The sequence below is a fragment of the Penicillium crustosum genome, assembly GCF_028827405.1.
Source record: "Penicillium crustosum strain IBT 35664 chromosome Unknown utg000003l_segment0_segment0, whole genome shotgun sequence".
Classification (NCBI taxonomy): Eukaryota; Fungi; Ascomycota; class Eurotiomycetes; order Eurotiales; family Aspergillaceae; genus Penicillium; species Penicillium crustosum.
Genome location: NW_026623124.1, coordinates 4,935,676 through 4,951,049, shown reverse-complemented (window position 1 = coordinate 4,951,049; position 15,374 = coordinate 4,935,676). Strand labels below are relative to the sequence as shown.

The 15,374-nt window shown below is 49.5% G+C and overlaps 4 protein-coding genes across 4 annotated transcripts; 3 read left to right on the top strand and 1 right to left on the bottom strand.

Moving 5' to 3' along the window:
- Positions 1 to 116: 116 nt before the first annotated feature.
- Positions 117 to 2,704, top strand: N7487_008975 (uncharacterized protein; the record flags this gene model as incomplete). Its single annotated transcript, XM_056876705.1, has 5 exons — positions 117 to 204; positions 276 to 1,027; positions 1,059 to 1,700; positions 1,761 to 1,865; positions 1,922 to 2,704. The coding sequence occupies 5 exons, from the start codon at positions 117 to 119 to the stop codon at positions 2,702 to 2,704; spliced, it is 2,370 nt and encodes a 789-aa protein (XP_056728893.1).
- Positions 2,705 to 6,571: 3,867 nt separating this feature from the next.
- N7487_008974 (translation initiation factor 6) lies at positions 6,572 to 8,021 on the top strand. The gene is made up of 5 exons (XM_056876704.1): positions 6,572 to 6,726; positions 6,782 to 6,853; positions 7,034 to 7,120; positions 7,226 to 7,414; positions 7,545 to 8,021. Exons 1-5 carry the CDS (start codon positions 6,692 to 6,694, stop codon positions 7,903 to 7,905), a joined length of 744 nt encoding a protein of 247 aa, XP_056728892.1. The 5' UTR covers positions 6,572 to 6,691; the 3' UTR covers positions 7,906 to 8,021.
- A 532-nt stretch (positions 8,022 to 8,553) lies between these two features.
- set2 (SET and WW domain protein) lies at positions 8,554 to 11,446 on the bottom strand (the record flags this gene model as incomplete). Its single annotated transcript, XM_056876703.1, has 4 exons — positions 8,554 to 9,117; positions 9,191 to 9,271; positions 9,322 to 10,934; positions 11,050 to 11,446. The coding sequence occupies 4 exons, from the start codon at positions 11,444 to 11,446 to the stop codon at positions 8,554 to 8,556; spliced, it is 2,655 nt and encodes an 884-aa protein (XP_056728891.1).
- A 2,338-nt stretch (positions 11,447 to 13,784) lies between these two features.
- N7487_008972 (putative AT DNA binding protein) lies at positions 13,785 to 15,004 on the top strand (the record flags this gene model as incomplete). The annotated part of the gene is made up of 3 exons (XM_056876702.1): positions 13,785 to 13,867; positions 13,914 to 14,028; positions 14,148 to 15,004. The coding sequence occupies exons 1-3, from the start codon at positions 13,826 to 13,828 to the stop codon at positions 15,002 to 15,004; spliced, it is 1,014 nt and encodes a 337-aa protein (XP_056728890.1). The 5' UTR covers positions 13,785 to 13,825.
- Between the last annotated feature and the right edge of the window lie 370 nt (positions 15,005 to 15,374).

The window sequence follows — 15,374 nt, the reverse complement described above, 5'->3', positions numbered from 1 at the left end:
TATCCTACATTCGATCTACTGTTCAATTTCCCCTCTCCCTGATTTCCCGCTCACCCCCTTGCTGCTACTCGATCAATTTTCCCCGTTCAAAACTGATTTTCTCCAGACCAACAGCGATGGTGGGAAGAAGGAAGAATCGCGCGGCTGCACAGCCTGCTACCAGGACTCCTAGTATCTCTACGCGATCTGGGCGCACCGCACAAGGTAAGTTCATCCAAGTTGGCGCTATTGGTCCCATCTCTGACCCTCATGTATAGATACCAATATTATTCCAGTTCCCACTACTCGTGGAAGAGGTCGAGGCAGAGGACGTGCTCGCGGCCGTGGCCGCGCCAGTCTTCCTGGCCATCTTCCCTCTAATGAATCATTGAGCAGACCAGAAGTTCGCTCGCGCATCATCAAATTAAAAATTTCCCCTCTCAGACTAATTCAACATGCTGAATCGGCTTCTGATGCCTATGAGGAAAATGAAAACGCAATTGCCGTCTCACAAAACCCAGAGACCCCTCGCACCCGGCGTCCTCGGCATCCTCGGACTGTTCCTGAGTCTTCACGGACCACCCGGCAGTCAGCAAGACTGAAGCCGGATGGAGACGGCGGCTTCGAAGAAGATGCCTCGCCAACCAAGGCCGTTGATAATCAAATCACCGAGCCAGATGACGATGATGACATGGACTCTGATCATTATGATGAGGAATTCAAATCAGAACCTCCATTTCAAAAAATCTCGCAATCTCCTGAACCTCGCATGGTTGCTTCAGCCCCCGTGTCACCTAGAGCTACTCAAATCGACTCTGCTGATGCCATGGTCGACGATATGAACAATAACATGAACAGCATCTCAGAGCCAACCAAAGCAAAGGCTGAGGAAACCCTCGTCGGTCAAAGTCCCAATATTTCCCAGATTGAAGCAGCGTCATTCAGTGCGGTGTCTTCACCCCGACTTGCGCGCAAGCGAAAGTCACTTGAACTGCAAAATGAAAAACCGGATGTTGATTCCGAGGATCTTATGAACAAAAAGCTTCGCGTTGATGAGACTGAACTCGAAGAGACTCCAGAGAGCCACTTCCAAAATGGCACAGAGCTGGATACTCAAAATGGAACATCCCCCGGAGGATATCCCTATTCCTTCAGAAGAATTCGACCCCCCTGCTTACAACCCCACTGTTCGAGGAGGCCGTGGAGGTCGAGGAGCCCGTGGCGGCCGCGGTCGAGGACGTGGCCGGGGCCGTGGTCGCGGAAGCCGCGGTGGATTCGTTGGCCCAATTCGACCTACAGCAGTCACCAAGCCTCGTGGTGGCCGAGGACGTGGCCGCGCCAAGGCCACCATTATCAAACGCGGCAAGAAAATCGAAGACGAGATCTGGGACGCCACCGAAAATTGGCGTGGTCCCACCCCGTCGCCTACTCCTGAATCAATGCCGACAAAAACTCGCCAGGAGGAAATGTCTGTGCTCTTCAAGAAGGTTGGCCAGGCGCAGCATATTGCACTGAGTTTCATGACCGATCAGACCATGCACAGACTTGCTCGCGATAAAAATGCTCACAAAGACTGTCCTGAATTCGAACAAGTCCAGCGGGATCTGGATGAGTACGAACGCAAGGCAATTGAAAGAGTGAGCAATGAATACAAGGCGAACACCGAGTTGGAGACTCGAAAGTATGAAGCTAATGTTCACATTATCAAAAACACCTCAAGGGTAAGTTTGAATTTTATTCGTCCCATCTCATCACCGAAGGATTCTAACTTGTGGAAACAGCTACTCATCGAGCAAGTCAAAAAGGAGACGCTTACAATGCTTATGGGCAAGATGATGGCCATGATCCAGGGCCGCAGGGTGGCCGAGGATGATGAACACACCGAGGTAAGCACTGAAGACTTTAAAAAAAAAAAACGAATACGCAGCTAACCCGTCTCCAGTACGATACATCGGATTCAGAAGAATCCGTGAAGCAATTCCTTTTCCGAGACGGCGAGACGGCGGCAAGACAGGTGGAGCGTGGATTTGCCGCCGAAACAGTTCGAGACCCGGAGGGGGCAGTTGACTTTGTGGCGGCGGAGGAGGGATGGGATGACTTCGTCCAGAGAGCACGGATGGGCCGCTTGAACGAGGAGATCGCACCAACAGAAATGACCGATGAAGACGCCCTGCGAACGTATGCCAAGGATGCCTTCGGCAGCATACTTCATGCAGCCACCTACATCCAGGACCAAGAGGCGACTGGCAAGGTCGTCGGCTACGATGGCGCCGCTGATTTCCCAGTGCACCCACGTGCACTTTCCATTCTGGCAGATGCGGCTCTGACCGAGCCGCTGCCACAACACCTCCCAATGATGCGCACCGACCCCGGCACTCACCACCGTGCTCTCCTCCCCCAGCCCACCCACGCCCACCCGGGCCCTCCTCCCCTCCTCCCTTCACGGCCACGGGCCAACAGACCCGCGGTCGTTCATCCTGCCACGGCCCACCCCAACCCAGCAGCCGCGGCGCCTTCTCCCCGCCCGCCAGCAGCTGGGGTTGGGGATGGGCCTGCCGGACCCGTTTGCGATGAACGGGCCGCCGCAGCTGCCTCCTCCCCCCGGGCTCCAACTTCGCGCGCCTGCCCCTGCCGGGCTACATGCCCCAGGGCCACGCGCCCTCCCTGTACTTCCCGCCGCCGCCCCCCGGATCGCACCCCCCACCCCCCGCCGCGCGGGTACTAGACCCGCCGGCTTGTACCAAAATGTTTGTGTAGCGTTCCCCGCAGTTGATACCAATTCTTTATTTTTGTACGTTTAGTTATGATGCCCTCCCTTCTAAGTGGGGATAGGGGAGGAGGGCATCAGAATGAATAGAGTTTTTCTCTCATTTGAAATGATTTCTGTATGAGGTGAGATGTAAGATAGAGATAGGAAGTAGTAAGTGATGAGACATGTGAATATCAAAGCAAAACAAGTTCAAATTGAAAGTAAAGATGGGCAGTAAGTGGGCAATGAGAGAGATTGAAATGAAACCAAGAAATACCGTAATAAGAGAAGACGCCAGAAGCAATCTCCATTCACATGGAGCCTCTGTCATCCTGTCATATTTAATCTTTCCACATCCCCCTCTCATCTTCCACTTCTTCTTGCCTTCTTTCATGGCATCCCACCTTCTTTCACCTCTCTCACTTCTTTCACGCATCTCACCTTCTTGAACGGGGCACCGGGGAATATTCAGCTGCCACTGGAACAGCGATTGGTACTTGCCGGGAGCACTACGGTGCACCGATGGATCAGTCTGAATCTGCGGAAGATCGGCGCCAACCTGGCCAAGAAGCTGATATCTGGCATCGACTCTGCCATCGTCAGTGCGAAGGCATCATCCCAAAAAGCTATGAGACTTCCGGTACATGCCTGGCATGTTCGTGAGGGGATGCATGTCGTGAGCATCGCTATTCCCATTCGTGAGCCATCATACTGTTGAAAGCTACAAGGTAGTAGTAGAGCAAGGAGGCTTTGTTTCTGTACTCTGTCGGAGAGCACGCATCGCTCTCCACGATAAACTCGGCCGTCAACAAAGACGTGAAATGGCAGCTAACAGCCGGTACGCCAGCTGCGCTGGCTTCTTTGTTTCTTGGACATATGACGAAAGCCCTAACCCTCTGCGACAATTGATTGGGCTTCTCCTCGGCTGATGTTTCCTTCTGCGGACTGCTTTTGAAAGTCTTCAGAGTACGGATTTCATTATACTAATTATCTTCTGCTACTCTGTAGCCCTATATAAATACCACCCACCACACTCATCCCTGAGACGAAGCCGATCCACCAAAAACAGGATTCGTCCGCGGTGATTTCCTTCTCCTTTCAGCATACCGCACAAGTTAAAGAGAGAGTGTGGGCAGACTCCATCAGAGGGGAGGTAGATATGGCTATCACCCTCAAAGTCAGCCGGAAGAAGCCCCATCTCAAATTGGAGATCTGGGAGTGGAACCTGAATGTTCTACATTCTCATCTCTTTCAAGCCTGTGTGATCGAAAAGACTGGTGATAAAATAACCAGTCTCCCAATATCCATTCAATACCCTTCAATTACATGCTCCAATGATCCCTGAAATACCCCAGAGACTGACGTTCAGCTTGAGAAGCAGCACCTCATCAATGTGTTGACTTCTGTGTGGCCTGGTGAAAAGACATGACTTTCATGAGAAAACTTGAAGGCAATGACAACGAGGAAAACGAGAGGAGCGAAAAGCAAAGAAAGCAAAAAAGCAAAGACAGGGGCCTAGAGTCTCTGCCATTGAGATAGATCTGCTTCGGGTACACTTTCGGCAAATCCTGACGTTCATTGGGGATAGCACCACGGATAAATCGACTGGCATCAGATGAAGGTGCAAAAGAGCGAAACGTTCCAGGGGAAAGAGTCCGACATTGTGATCTTCGATATAGCTCGTAACTCAGTCTGGGGTCCATGCGCCATTTCCAAAGATTGAATGTTGCGCTCAGTCGTGGTCGTGGTCATGATCGCTATGCCCCATATGTCCTTTACAGTCGTAATCTGATACACGGCAACCCATTTGTCAGGCCTCCATTACTCGTGGCATTGATGGATTTTGCCAAGACAAACAGACTAGCGCACACCATGCCAGAACCACTAGTCGAATGTTTCCCAGACCTGCCTACTTGGAGTCATGATATACAAAAGGAAAATGAATCCCATGAGGAGTGCCGCTCTGCTCGTAAAGTTAGCACGGATTCACTCGCTACCGAGCGGCCAGCTTCTCCATGGCACTCCCTCCTTGCCTCTGTTGAACCAGAGCGGCCTTCTTCGATGGGATTTGAATTGACTGATTCTGATTCGAAAAAGTCTCAAAGACGAATCAACATCCTTAATTGCAATGGTGAATGTGACTATTCATGCTCATTCGGTAGAAGAGTATGGACATGACACCCCCGACAAATTGTCTGAGGGAGCATATGGTCCGTCCGATGTCTGTTTCCTTTGCCAAAATGCAAGATGATACCGGTGGAAACTACCAGATGTATGTGCACGACATGGCAACGCCAGTGAACTGGATGGCAGTTCCAGGGCCATCGAATACCACCGGAAATCATCTAGAGAATGATTTCCAAATTCTCTGGAGAAAGATGAACAAGGTCACTGAAGTTCACTGAAGTTCACTCTAGGATCTTGGACAGAGGCTAGAACTATACGCTCCAAACTCACACTCAAGAATCTGTTGGTCGTGGTGAATGTGCAAATCTGCCCACGAAACATCACAAGACGATTTACACAGCCGTTATTAAATAGGACGCAGGTCGCGTGCCCTCTACTATGTGGGGACGCCATCGGTCTTGAAGACTCACACCACAGATCTTGCCAGTTTCATTCTAGAAAAAGTGGTAAACAGCGAGGAATCCTGGTTTTGGTGCAACTGGTGCAGCCTCGAGGATGTCACTCGACAGGATTGTCGTACCTAGCCCCACCTTGCCCATGTGTGCTGCTATGAGATGCATCGCGCAACATTCATCGCGGACAGGATGAGGAAGATCGCTCAAGTTATGGCGGTGAATCCACAATCAGATTTCCCGAATCCTGGTTGCCCCGACCTTTCTGCAATCAACCATTGGTGGCTGAGATCGAGGACTCCCCACGAATGACTTGTACCAGCATTCTATGCTGCGCTTGTGCAGGGGTGCTTCGAGAGTTGTTTTCTTCAAATAAATCCGAGTGCCTATGTTGGTTTCCATAGGTGTGAAAGCAGGCTGACCATGTCACTTGGGTCCATCGGTTCTCTGATGGAACCTTTCGACATACATTCCTGAACGAGGGACATATACTCTCACACAGTGCCCGCCTGCAATAGGTCGCTCATACACTAATACGACAGGACCTAATGATCCCATTAGGTATATCACCCAAGAGCTCTTCAATTTGAACCATTTTCGATGTTTAGCTTCAATTTTTCTATGGTATGCATCTAAACCGAACACCCCTAGAGTCTGATATCAGGAATTCTCCCAATATAGCGATGTAGAGAAAGTCGTAAAAGAGGTTATTCAGTAAAGCAATGAAGAATAAAGAACAAAGACTAAAGATTAAAATGGCTATAGCCGTGTAATTTGATCGAAGGCTCAAGTATGCAATATGCAACCTTCTCAATGATGTGGTAAAGGAAGTATAAAGGCCGTGTATGGATTGAGTGGGATGACTAGGGTTGACATGTGGCATCATGTTCTCGCCAAGGTATGTGTGGCTGTGTATGACTATGACTGACATGTTCAAGAATCAATAATCAGTAGAAATAATCAATAGAATTAGAAATACTAGAACGAATGAAGTCGGATGAATCATCGTCAAGATGAGACAGAATGAGTCAGTAAGGAATGAGGTATCGGTACTTATTTCATTATACAGTGTACCATAATAAAACAAGTACCAGTACATTGTATCAACCCACCATCCTCGCCTCTGCGGCTCCGGCGGGGCAAACTCAGGCGACGTTCTGATTGGCCCGAGCTTTTGGTCTTTTTTCAGTTGGATCGCACGTCTCTGCCAATTTATTTATCACTCGGCTTCATTCTGCACATCCTTTGATTCTTGGATTTCTCAATTTAGAATCACAGTTTCTGTTTCTGTTGCATCCGCTAGTTCGCTTTTCGCTACCCCGCTCCACACCGCACACTTTTCACAACCCTGCTTTCTGCAACATCTTCTGATACTCTGAACATTATGGCTGTCCGCGCGCAATTCGAGAACTCGAACGAGTAAGATACTATAAGCAAAAGATGTTTGGGACTTGGGCTGACAGTTTCCATCTAGGGTCGGCGTTTTCTCTTGCCTGACAAATGCTTACGCTATCGTTGCGGTTGGTGCTTCGGAAAACTTCTACAGGTGTGTTATCCAGACACCCAGAAGGGTATGGGATTGGGGATTGGGATTTGGGACTGGCATTGATAGGAATGGTGGATGCAAAGGCATATACCACCGCCAACACCGTGCCGTTTCAAATCTCAATCTCTAGCCTCTACCCCAATCCACCCATGAACAACCCCAACTAACATGCAAATCCAGTGTCTTCGAATCTGAACTCCAAGATGTCATTCCCATCTGCCACGCCACCATCGCCGGAACCCGCATTGTCGGTCGTCTAATCGTCGGGTGAGTCGGACATTGCCAGACCCCGTTCAACCAACCCGAACGGCCTTTTCTGGCTGGAAGGAAAACATCAAGAAAAAAGAACAAATGCTAATATCTCACCCTCAGTAACCGCAAAGGTCTTCTCGTCCCCACAACCACCACAGACCAAGAATTGCAACACCTGCGCAACACGCTTCCGTCCGAAGTCAAAATCCAACGCATAGAAGAGCGCCTCTCCGCGCTTGGCAACGTTATTTGCTGCAACGATCACGTTGCTATCGTGCACCCCGATCTGGAGCGTGAAACCGAGGAGATGTGAGTAACATTACAGTGTTTACAACGCACTGAACACCCTACTCACCCCATTCCATTCCATTTCAAACTTTTCTCCCTGCGTTTTTTTTCTTTTTTTTTTTCCAAAACTGACATATCTCTTTTTCCCCAGCATCGCCGACGTCCTCGGCGTAGAAGTCTTCCGTCAAACAGTAGCCGACAACGTCCTCACAGGCTCTTACATGGCCCTCTCAAACCAAGGTGGAATCGTCCACCCCAAGACCTCAATCCGCGACCAGGACGAGCTCTCCTCCCTCCTGCAAGTTCCCCTCGTGGCCGGCAGTGTGAACCGTGGATCTCCCGTCGTCGGCGCCGGAATGGTCGTCAACGACTGGCTCGCCATTACCGGACTGGACACCACAGCCACCGAGCTGAGCGTTATCGAGTCTGTGTTCCGACTTGGCGAGATGGCGCCCGGTGGTGCCGGTGGTGCCGGTGTTAATAAGGATAGTATTGTGGAGAGTTTCTACTAGATATGTTGCCATCTTTTTTTTTTATTGATTGGCACTTTCTGGTGAACCCTCTTTACGGTACATGGTCCTGTTCTTATTTTCACGCTGGAATGATTTTTTGATTGAAAGTACTGGTATTCTTCTTTTTTTTTTTTTTTTTTTTGGCCTGTTCGGCTTCTGTGTTCTCTGCTCTGTTTCGGTCTGATGGGTCTTTCTTTGGGAGTCTGTAATGCCTATGCTTGCATATACTTCGAATGAATTATGCATGATGGATGGAATGTGTAGCATTAAAGATTTTTTCGAACAAATTAATCGAGATATAGATGTTGACATTTGAGAATATTGATCATCGAGATGGTCCTAGTTCTTATATAGCTTTAGATATTTCTGTATGGGATAGATTCCAAAAGAACGAAGCTTACAGCTCAACACAGGCTGAATTGATGCAAACTATGATAGTGGCACTTGGGCTCGGGGGTATTGTCGACAGCATAGAAAGCAAAAAAAAAGATAAAAATGGCACAAAAGAACACGTTAGAAGCAAAAGTAATGCAGGCCGTTGAGATATCAGTTTCAATCCTTCCATCTTCTTCCGACTCGCTCGCTTTTTTACTCGCTTTTGGGTATTGATGCACAAGCACAAAATAAGACAAGAACCGCTAGAGTAGCTTAGACCTGTCCCTCGATACTGAGCTGAGGCTGCTCCGTTTGTGGTCCATTCTCCGCTTCGACCTCCATGTTGACATCGACCCCAGCGCTAGAGTCGTTCTTCGAAGGTGAAGGGTTGGCTCCAGTGTTTCCCATGCTGGTATCACCATCGACGTCATCTTCAGGAAGATCAGCTGGAGGGGGCGGAGGAGGAGGGGGTGGAGGTGTGGATTTCTGTCGTTTGGAAGGAGAAGCAGATCCGTCTTCAGCACTGTCAACATCCAGGGTTCCATTTCGCTTGCGTTTGAGGGACGCGGCGTCATCGTCTTCTAGGGGAGAACTCGCAGGTGCACCCGCGAGGGCTTCATCGTCGCCTGTGTTCTGAATCTCGTTTCCGGTGTTCGGGGTGGCATTCCGCGACTTCTCGCTTTCGAGCTTCTCGCGATCCACATATTTGACTGCGGCCTTACGGAAGAAGGTCTTGCAGTAACTTTTGACAAGTTGCTGATGCTTTGTGGAGATCTTCGCAGTGGGATCCTTGACACGATTATTTTTGTAATCGCTTTCAACAAGCTTCTTCGCAGTCTATTGGTAGGGAACGTCAGCACAATTGCACCTCATCAGACTGAGAATCGAAAGGTTGCGTCCGTGATCTTACCTCCTTAGCAAATCGTTTCAGATGATGGTCAGGGATTTTGTGCTTGTACTGATCCACCACGGGCTTGATATACGGGAAAAGCTGTACTTTGTTAGTCCGGTTATATCTCGTGTTTCTGCGTAAACACTCACAGTGTTCTCATAGATTCTCTTCTGTTTCTCCAATGGAAGCTTCCTCCATTTCTCTCCATCTTTGTGTTTTCTGTCCGATTTATCGGCAGAAGGTCGAGGAGTCACAGGTGTATCAGTTCGGTGCTCAGAGGGTGTGTCCTCCTGGGTGTTCATAATCCCGTCAATGATATTCTGCAGTGCCAAATTCTGTTGATTCTTGGCAGGCTGACTTGGTGCAGGAGTAGCAGAATTAGCAGGCAAAGTTGGCCGTTCCCATGTTGTTTTGCCCGATGCAGAGTAGTAGTAAACGCGGCCCTCCGCGTCCGCCGCATACCATCCCTCAGGCAATGGCCGAGGACCACGACGGTTGGGTTGTCTGGGTCGCTGAGGACCCCTGTCTCGACGTTGCTGCACTGGTCCACGAGGAGGATCGTACGCAGGAGACGGAGACCGAGTAAGAGATCGCTGGCGCTGCTGCTGCCCAGTTTCGCGGCGCTCGAATTGGTTAATTGCCTGCTTCGCGTCCTTGCCGCGTTTCATGCGTGGGATTCTGTAGGCGACTTCCAGACCAGCCCAGCTCTCGAGAAGGGCGACTGCTTTCTTCGCGACGCGCTCATCCTCACAGGTCGTCAACGGCCGGATGTTCGTCTCAATCTTGGAGTCCTGGATCTTGTTCCGGGTCAGTCGCGGGAACCCGTCGAGGATGTTCAGGATCTGCAGAACCACGTTCTGGTCTTCCTTCCACTGAGCGAGCTGTGAGTTCAGGATCTGGTATCCGTGCATTCTGACCACGCGATTGCGAACACGTTCGTCGTCACACCGCTGGATACGGCCTAGTAGCTTGACCGCGATCCACTTCTCCTGGCACTGCACAAGAGCCGCCATGACCTTGGTCACACCGTCCTCATCCAGCGACTTGGGCTGCACGCTATCCACATACTCCTCGTCGTCCTCTTCCATCTTCTTCTTCTTTGGGCGTTTCGCCACAACGGTATCCCAGCCATCGGCCTCGTCAATGCCAAGAGCCTCGATAGTTGCATTCGACAGCTTGGTCGCACGCTCAGTCTGAGTGCGTCCGCCGATGAATCCCGTGCACATCGGCTCCCCACAATAGCAGGGCTGGGGGTCGGCACCATACCGGTCAACATTGTAGTTGAAAACCAGCTCCTCACCGGCCTGAACAGCGCGTTCGGCGAAGATTCCCATACGTAACTTCTCGCCCACGACCCATTTGTCAACATAGCAGTTGGGATTGCACGAGTGATTGCAGAATCGTCCCAGGTTGCCTCGCTTGGTCGCATCGACAAATTCGCCCTTATTCAAGGACATAAAGTAAAAGTGCTTGATACCCTCCTCATCATATTGTCTCATGCGCTTTCGAAATTGCTGTTCTCCCACGACTTCACCGACATATTCGTAAATCAATTCACCGGGGTCGAGGTTCTTTTCCGCGCGTAAACCGAATCCCTTTTTTTCTGTTTTGATAACGGAGACCGGGGCAAACTGTCTTTTTTGGAACCGCTGGTTTTGGCAGTCGGAGCCACAACCGCAGTCGCCCGCACATTCGATCTTGGTCGCGCGATTGATACAGTCTGAATCCTCGCCACACGCGATGTTTTGGCCAAGCTTCGGGTCTACAAGAGTGGATCAGTGATATGCTCGCGGATATTCAATCAAGCCAAAGTGCGAGATGTCCTCTTAGGAATCAGGCAAGAAAGACACCGAGGCTACTCGAAAACCAAAACTTACCCCACTCTTCAGCGCAATCACATTCCATGGCATGTTCGGTATATCCCATGTATTTGTTGGCGTAGATACAGCCGGGGATCTGTTCAAAGGTGGCGAGCGCATCCTGGGTGCTATCGGGCAGGTGCGTGTACAGCGGCGGAGGTCGCGACGCGACTTTTTGCGATGAGCTGCGAGACAGCTTGGGTGGTAGGCCCGGTTCCTGTTTAAGAACGATCTCGCCAATGTTTTCCTTCATTGTATCGGATGCATCGGAGTTGGGGGAGGGCTCCTTTTTCGACGGAAGAGGAGATCGGGAGGAGGTACGCGAGTCGCCGTTTTTCAAATGGTTGCCGTTTACCGGGGAGTGCCGCTCCATTTTGGCAGGCTCTTCAGAGTCCGCGCGGTCATGGGCAGACATGACGACACGGACTACGATTGGGGAGATATGGGAGAGAAGGAAAGAGGTAGAAGAGAAAAAGAAAATAAAGGCAGAATACGAAGGTCGGGGATGATTCTGCCAGGATATGCCCTCGGGAATCAAGGGGGTTGCCAGAGCGGTAAAGGGAACAATCTCATTGATAAAAATCTCCTAATTTGATTCAATTCGAAGCTATTGTCATTTTGCGCGTCTCTCACCGCCTTGAGCCTAGTCTCATTTGTTTTTGTACAGTCTTTGTATGGACCTGGTTGATCTGATTGACCTGGTGGACCTGGGCGACCTCTGATTTTTCACCTCTGGGGGGTTGTATAGGGGTGGTTCTTGGAAGTTGAGCTCAGTCCCACCCTAAGCGGCTCATAAGAGCATACCTTGAATAGGTATGGACCACTCTAGTAGAGAGTAATGGGAGAGTGACAACTAGTCTTTCCTCGATCCCAATTGTCCCAATTGTGTTTATAACATTTTATGTCTTTGGGTGTTCTGTTCATGATTTCCTCCGGGAAGGGTGACATCCGGAGTTATCCCTGGATCCTTCATAGGCTGACAGCATAAGCCAGGAAGTGATATAGTTGAAAAACATAGGTGACCGACAGAGCTGAAAGGGGGAAAGGTCGGAATGCATACAAGACCGTGAAAGTTCAGAGACGAGAAATCGATTGGAGGAGAAAGCAGGAAAAAGCGCGTCTGCATGTGTTGTTCATCAACGTGGAAGAGTCTGTGCGTTTCAACTTGTATACTCCGTACTCCGTAGGGATTAATATTAATATTAATATTAATTATTTTATATTTTATGTTTATTTTATGTTATGTTATGTTATTTTGTTTTAAATACCATCGTTTTCATAATAAATAATAGAATACAATGTGATAGTATATGTGATAGATGTGATATATAGATCTATGTGATTAAAATCTCTATGCCTGAGGCTAGAATTCTATGTCATCCATACATGACTTCATTCCTCATTTCTACTTCTTCCTCTTCTTCTCTTCTCTTCTCATCTATGATCTTCTCCCCCTGATCCAAATTACTCGTATTTTACAAACTTGAACCTCATGGCTGCACCTCGGCGGAGTCCCCTTATCCACTCGGCTCGTCTCTACCAATCGTCCTGACCCATTTTCATCAGAACCACCCGCTGCATGACAGACGCGCCTTTTTTCTTTCCTGTACGATCGCCCACTCTAACCGCCCCTGAAGCTAGCTTCAAACAAAATCTTTTTTTTTTTCTTTTCCTTCTGGCGTTCCAACGTCCCGGGCCAATGTTATTCACCTATCAAAATCCACTCTCAGCTCCATGATTCCACCGTTTACCAGAAAAGAACAGGACGAAACCAAAATCATGCACTAAAATGGCCCCAAAAAAGAAAACAAGAAATAACGCTTCCTCAACTGTCCCTTGGTTCTGGAACTGCCAGGGCCAACCGATTCCCGAACCAACGATGCAATCCGGCTGAATCTAAGCCTATCTTATACATCCCGTACTCCGTATATTGTCTAGGCATTACCACTCCCCCCAAATGACATGCAAAAGACCTCCCCATCCGTTCGATGCAAATGCAGCCCCCACTCCTCTCAACCCCTCGATTGTACTTTCGGAGGAATCAGAAATCCAGTCTCCCCGCTTCCCGGTCTTTCTTAGTGGTAATTTTGACCTTTTTCGTTCTTCGAAACTCTTCTGGAAAACATATGAAACTGGTCTCGGCTGAAACGCCCATTTTCCTCTATTGACTTGGTATGCTTGGTACTTTACCCATATCCTTCTAACCTGTACTGTAATACTCTCCAGAAAGCATCGTGCCCTGCAGCTTTCCTCCCGAACGCTGGTCTCCTGCGCGATCCCGGCTGCTCAAGTCCGTTTGGCCAGAAAATCTTCCTGCAAAAAAAATCCCCTAAAAAAAATTAAGGAATTTTTGAATGGAGTTTGGTTCTATTGCTCTTTTTTCATTTTCTTTGGCTAGAAAGCCTTCAATTGTCAGATCACTCGTTTTCCTCTGTCATCCCTTTTGTTTCGTCTCCGCGTGAGAGAGGATATGGGGACATAAGAGACCTCCTCTCGTTCTCTGTTGGCGCGCGTCTTTTGATTGATTTTTTTTTATTCTTTCTCTCTCACTCTCTTCGCTTTTTCCTCTCAGACATAAATGAGAGATCAATTGATCTGAATTGTGTATCACGACCCTGACGACTCCTGTTCGCTGTCCTTTTTCCGGGATCATAATCTGGGAGGCTTTCTTTGTTTTTGTTTATTTTATTTTTTTTTTGGTTCTTCTTTTCTTTCTTTCTTTCATTCACGTCATATTACTTTTCTTTTCGGAGGCAAAGGGGAGCCGGCTATAATCCGCTTCCATGGTCTGGATATGTCAAATCCATCTGATAGGCCATGGACCGAGGAGGACAAGGTATGGATTCTTTGCCCGGATGTGAATTTGATACTGACCAAAACAGTACACTCTACTCACCGAGATCCTCAAGAAAGCTGGAATTCCTTCCAGCTATCTAGTACGCATGATTAAAGACTGTGGAATCACTCCAAGCTGGGAGCATATTCCCCTTCCTCAAGGTATTATCGTCCAATTGCCGGCCAAAGCAAAAACAAAAAAGAAGAGAAAAGAAAAGAAAAGAGAAAAAAAGGCTTTGCAGATCGATATCAACATGGCGCTAACACTTGCCCCGGTTAAGGCCGTTCACTCAGCTCGTGCAAAACGGCCTATCTCAATATGGTTCAGCAGCCTGTGCACCCTCCAACTCATTCTGCGGTTCCGTTTCCACCGCGATCCGATATGACCGGCCCGCCAGCCCCAATGGACCCCGGTGCGATGCGCAAACGACCATTGTATCCTTCCGACAAGCCAATTCCTCGTGCAATCCAACCAAGGCCACCAGCCAGTACCGCCTCCTACAGCAGCGAAAGTGGTGCATCGGCCCAGCTTTCCCCAAGATTAGATCTCGGCCCCGGCGAACCACCCCGCAAACGAGGACGTCCAAGCAAAGCAGAGACCGAGCGACGCAAGCTTTTAGCCGAGGCCCGTGGTGAAACTTACCCTGCCCCTCGACGGTCAGGGTCTGGTAGACTCAAAGTTCCTCCTTCGCCGACCAGCCCCGCGGCAGGTCCATCGTCTACACCATTCCCGCCAGCACCTCAACCATTCCACGGACCCAAGCCTATGCCAAACCCAATGCTCTACGACACATCAAACATGCGCTCAGCAGTTCCGCCACCCGGTCCCAGTCCCGCCCTAAATGACGAGCGTCGCGATATGCCAGGCCGTGCAATGGGCACCAACATGCGGGAACTACCCCGGCCAACAGAGATGGGCCATCCCCTCCCTTCACCACACGCCTTGCAACTAGGCCCCCCAGATGCGTTCCCTAGACTCGGCAACCCAGCTGAGCGGCCCTACAGCTTCGCAGCAGACCGATTCTCCCCGCCAGACAGTGGTCGGCGTGACTCAGTCACGAGTCGACCTGAGCAGCCAACAGGACCGTACTTGGAAGGACGAATGAACACGGCACCAGCTGAGAAACCTCCTCGATGACCATTGATATTGATATTTTCCTTTTTTATATCGTCATTTTTTCGCTCCCAGTCTCGATTATACTTTCGACTTTTGATTTCAGCCTTTGTTTTTTGAGGCCCAAGCGCCATGAATGAATGATCAAGCCATTGATGAACAATAGACAGCGTTCTCGTGTTGTGTTTATTGTGTGTGGTTTTTTTTCCATGCTCTTCAAGCGACCCCTTTCAACACCGACTTTCCCTCAACAATTCAACACACCTCATACATGGCTGACCCTCTCGCTTAATGTCCGTGTGTCCATCAACCCGGGTAATATATACCTAAGGTCAGATAGACCATGGACACGGGATGGGGAATGCTTTCACTCTCCTTCCCTCTTCCCTCTGTG

Bases quoted from the DNA above. Each gene is read 5' to 3' on its own strand.
- N7487_008974 (XM_056876704.1), top strand. From the start codon at position 6,692: ATGGCTGTCCGCGCGCAATTCGAGAACTCGAACGA. The intron at 6,727-6,781 runs GTAAGATACTAT...GTTTCCATCTAG, and splicing joins CAATTCGAGAACTCGAACGA to GGTCGGCGTTTTCTCTTGCC. The intron at 6,854-7,033 runs GTGTGTTATCCA...ATGCAAATCCAG, and splicing joins GCTTCGGAAAACTTCTACAG to TGTCTTCGAATCTGAACTCC.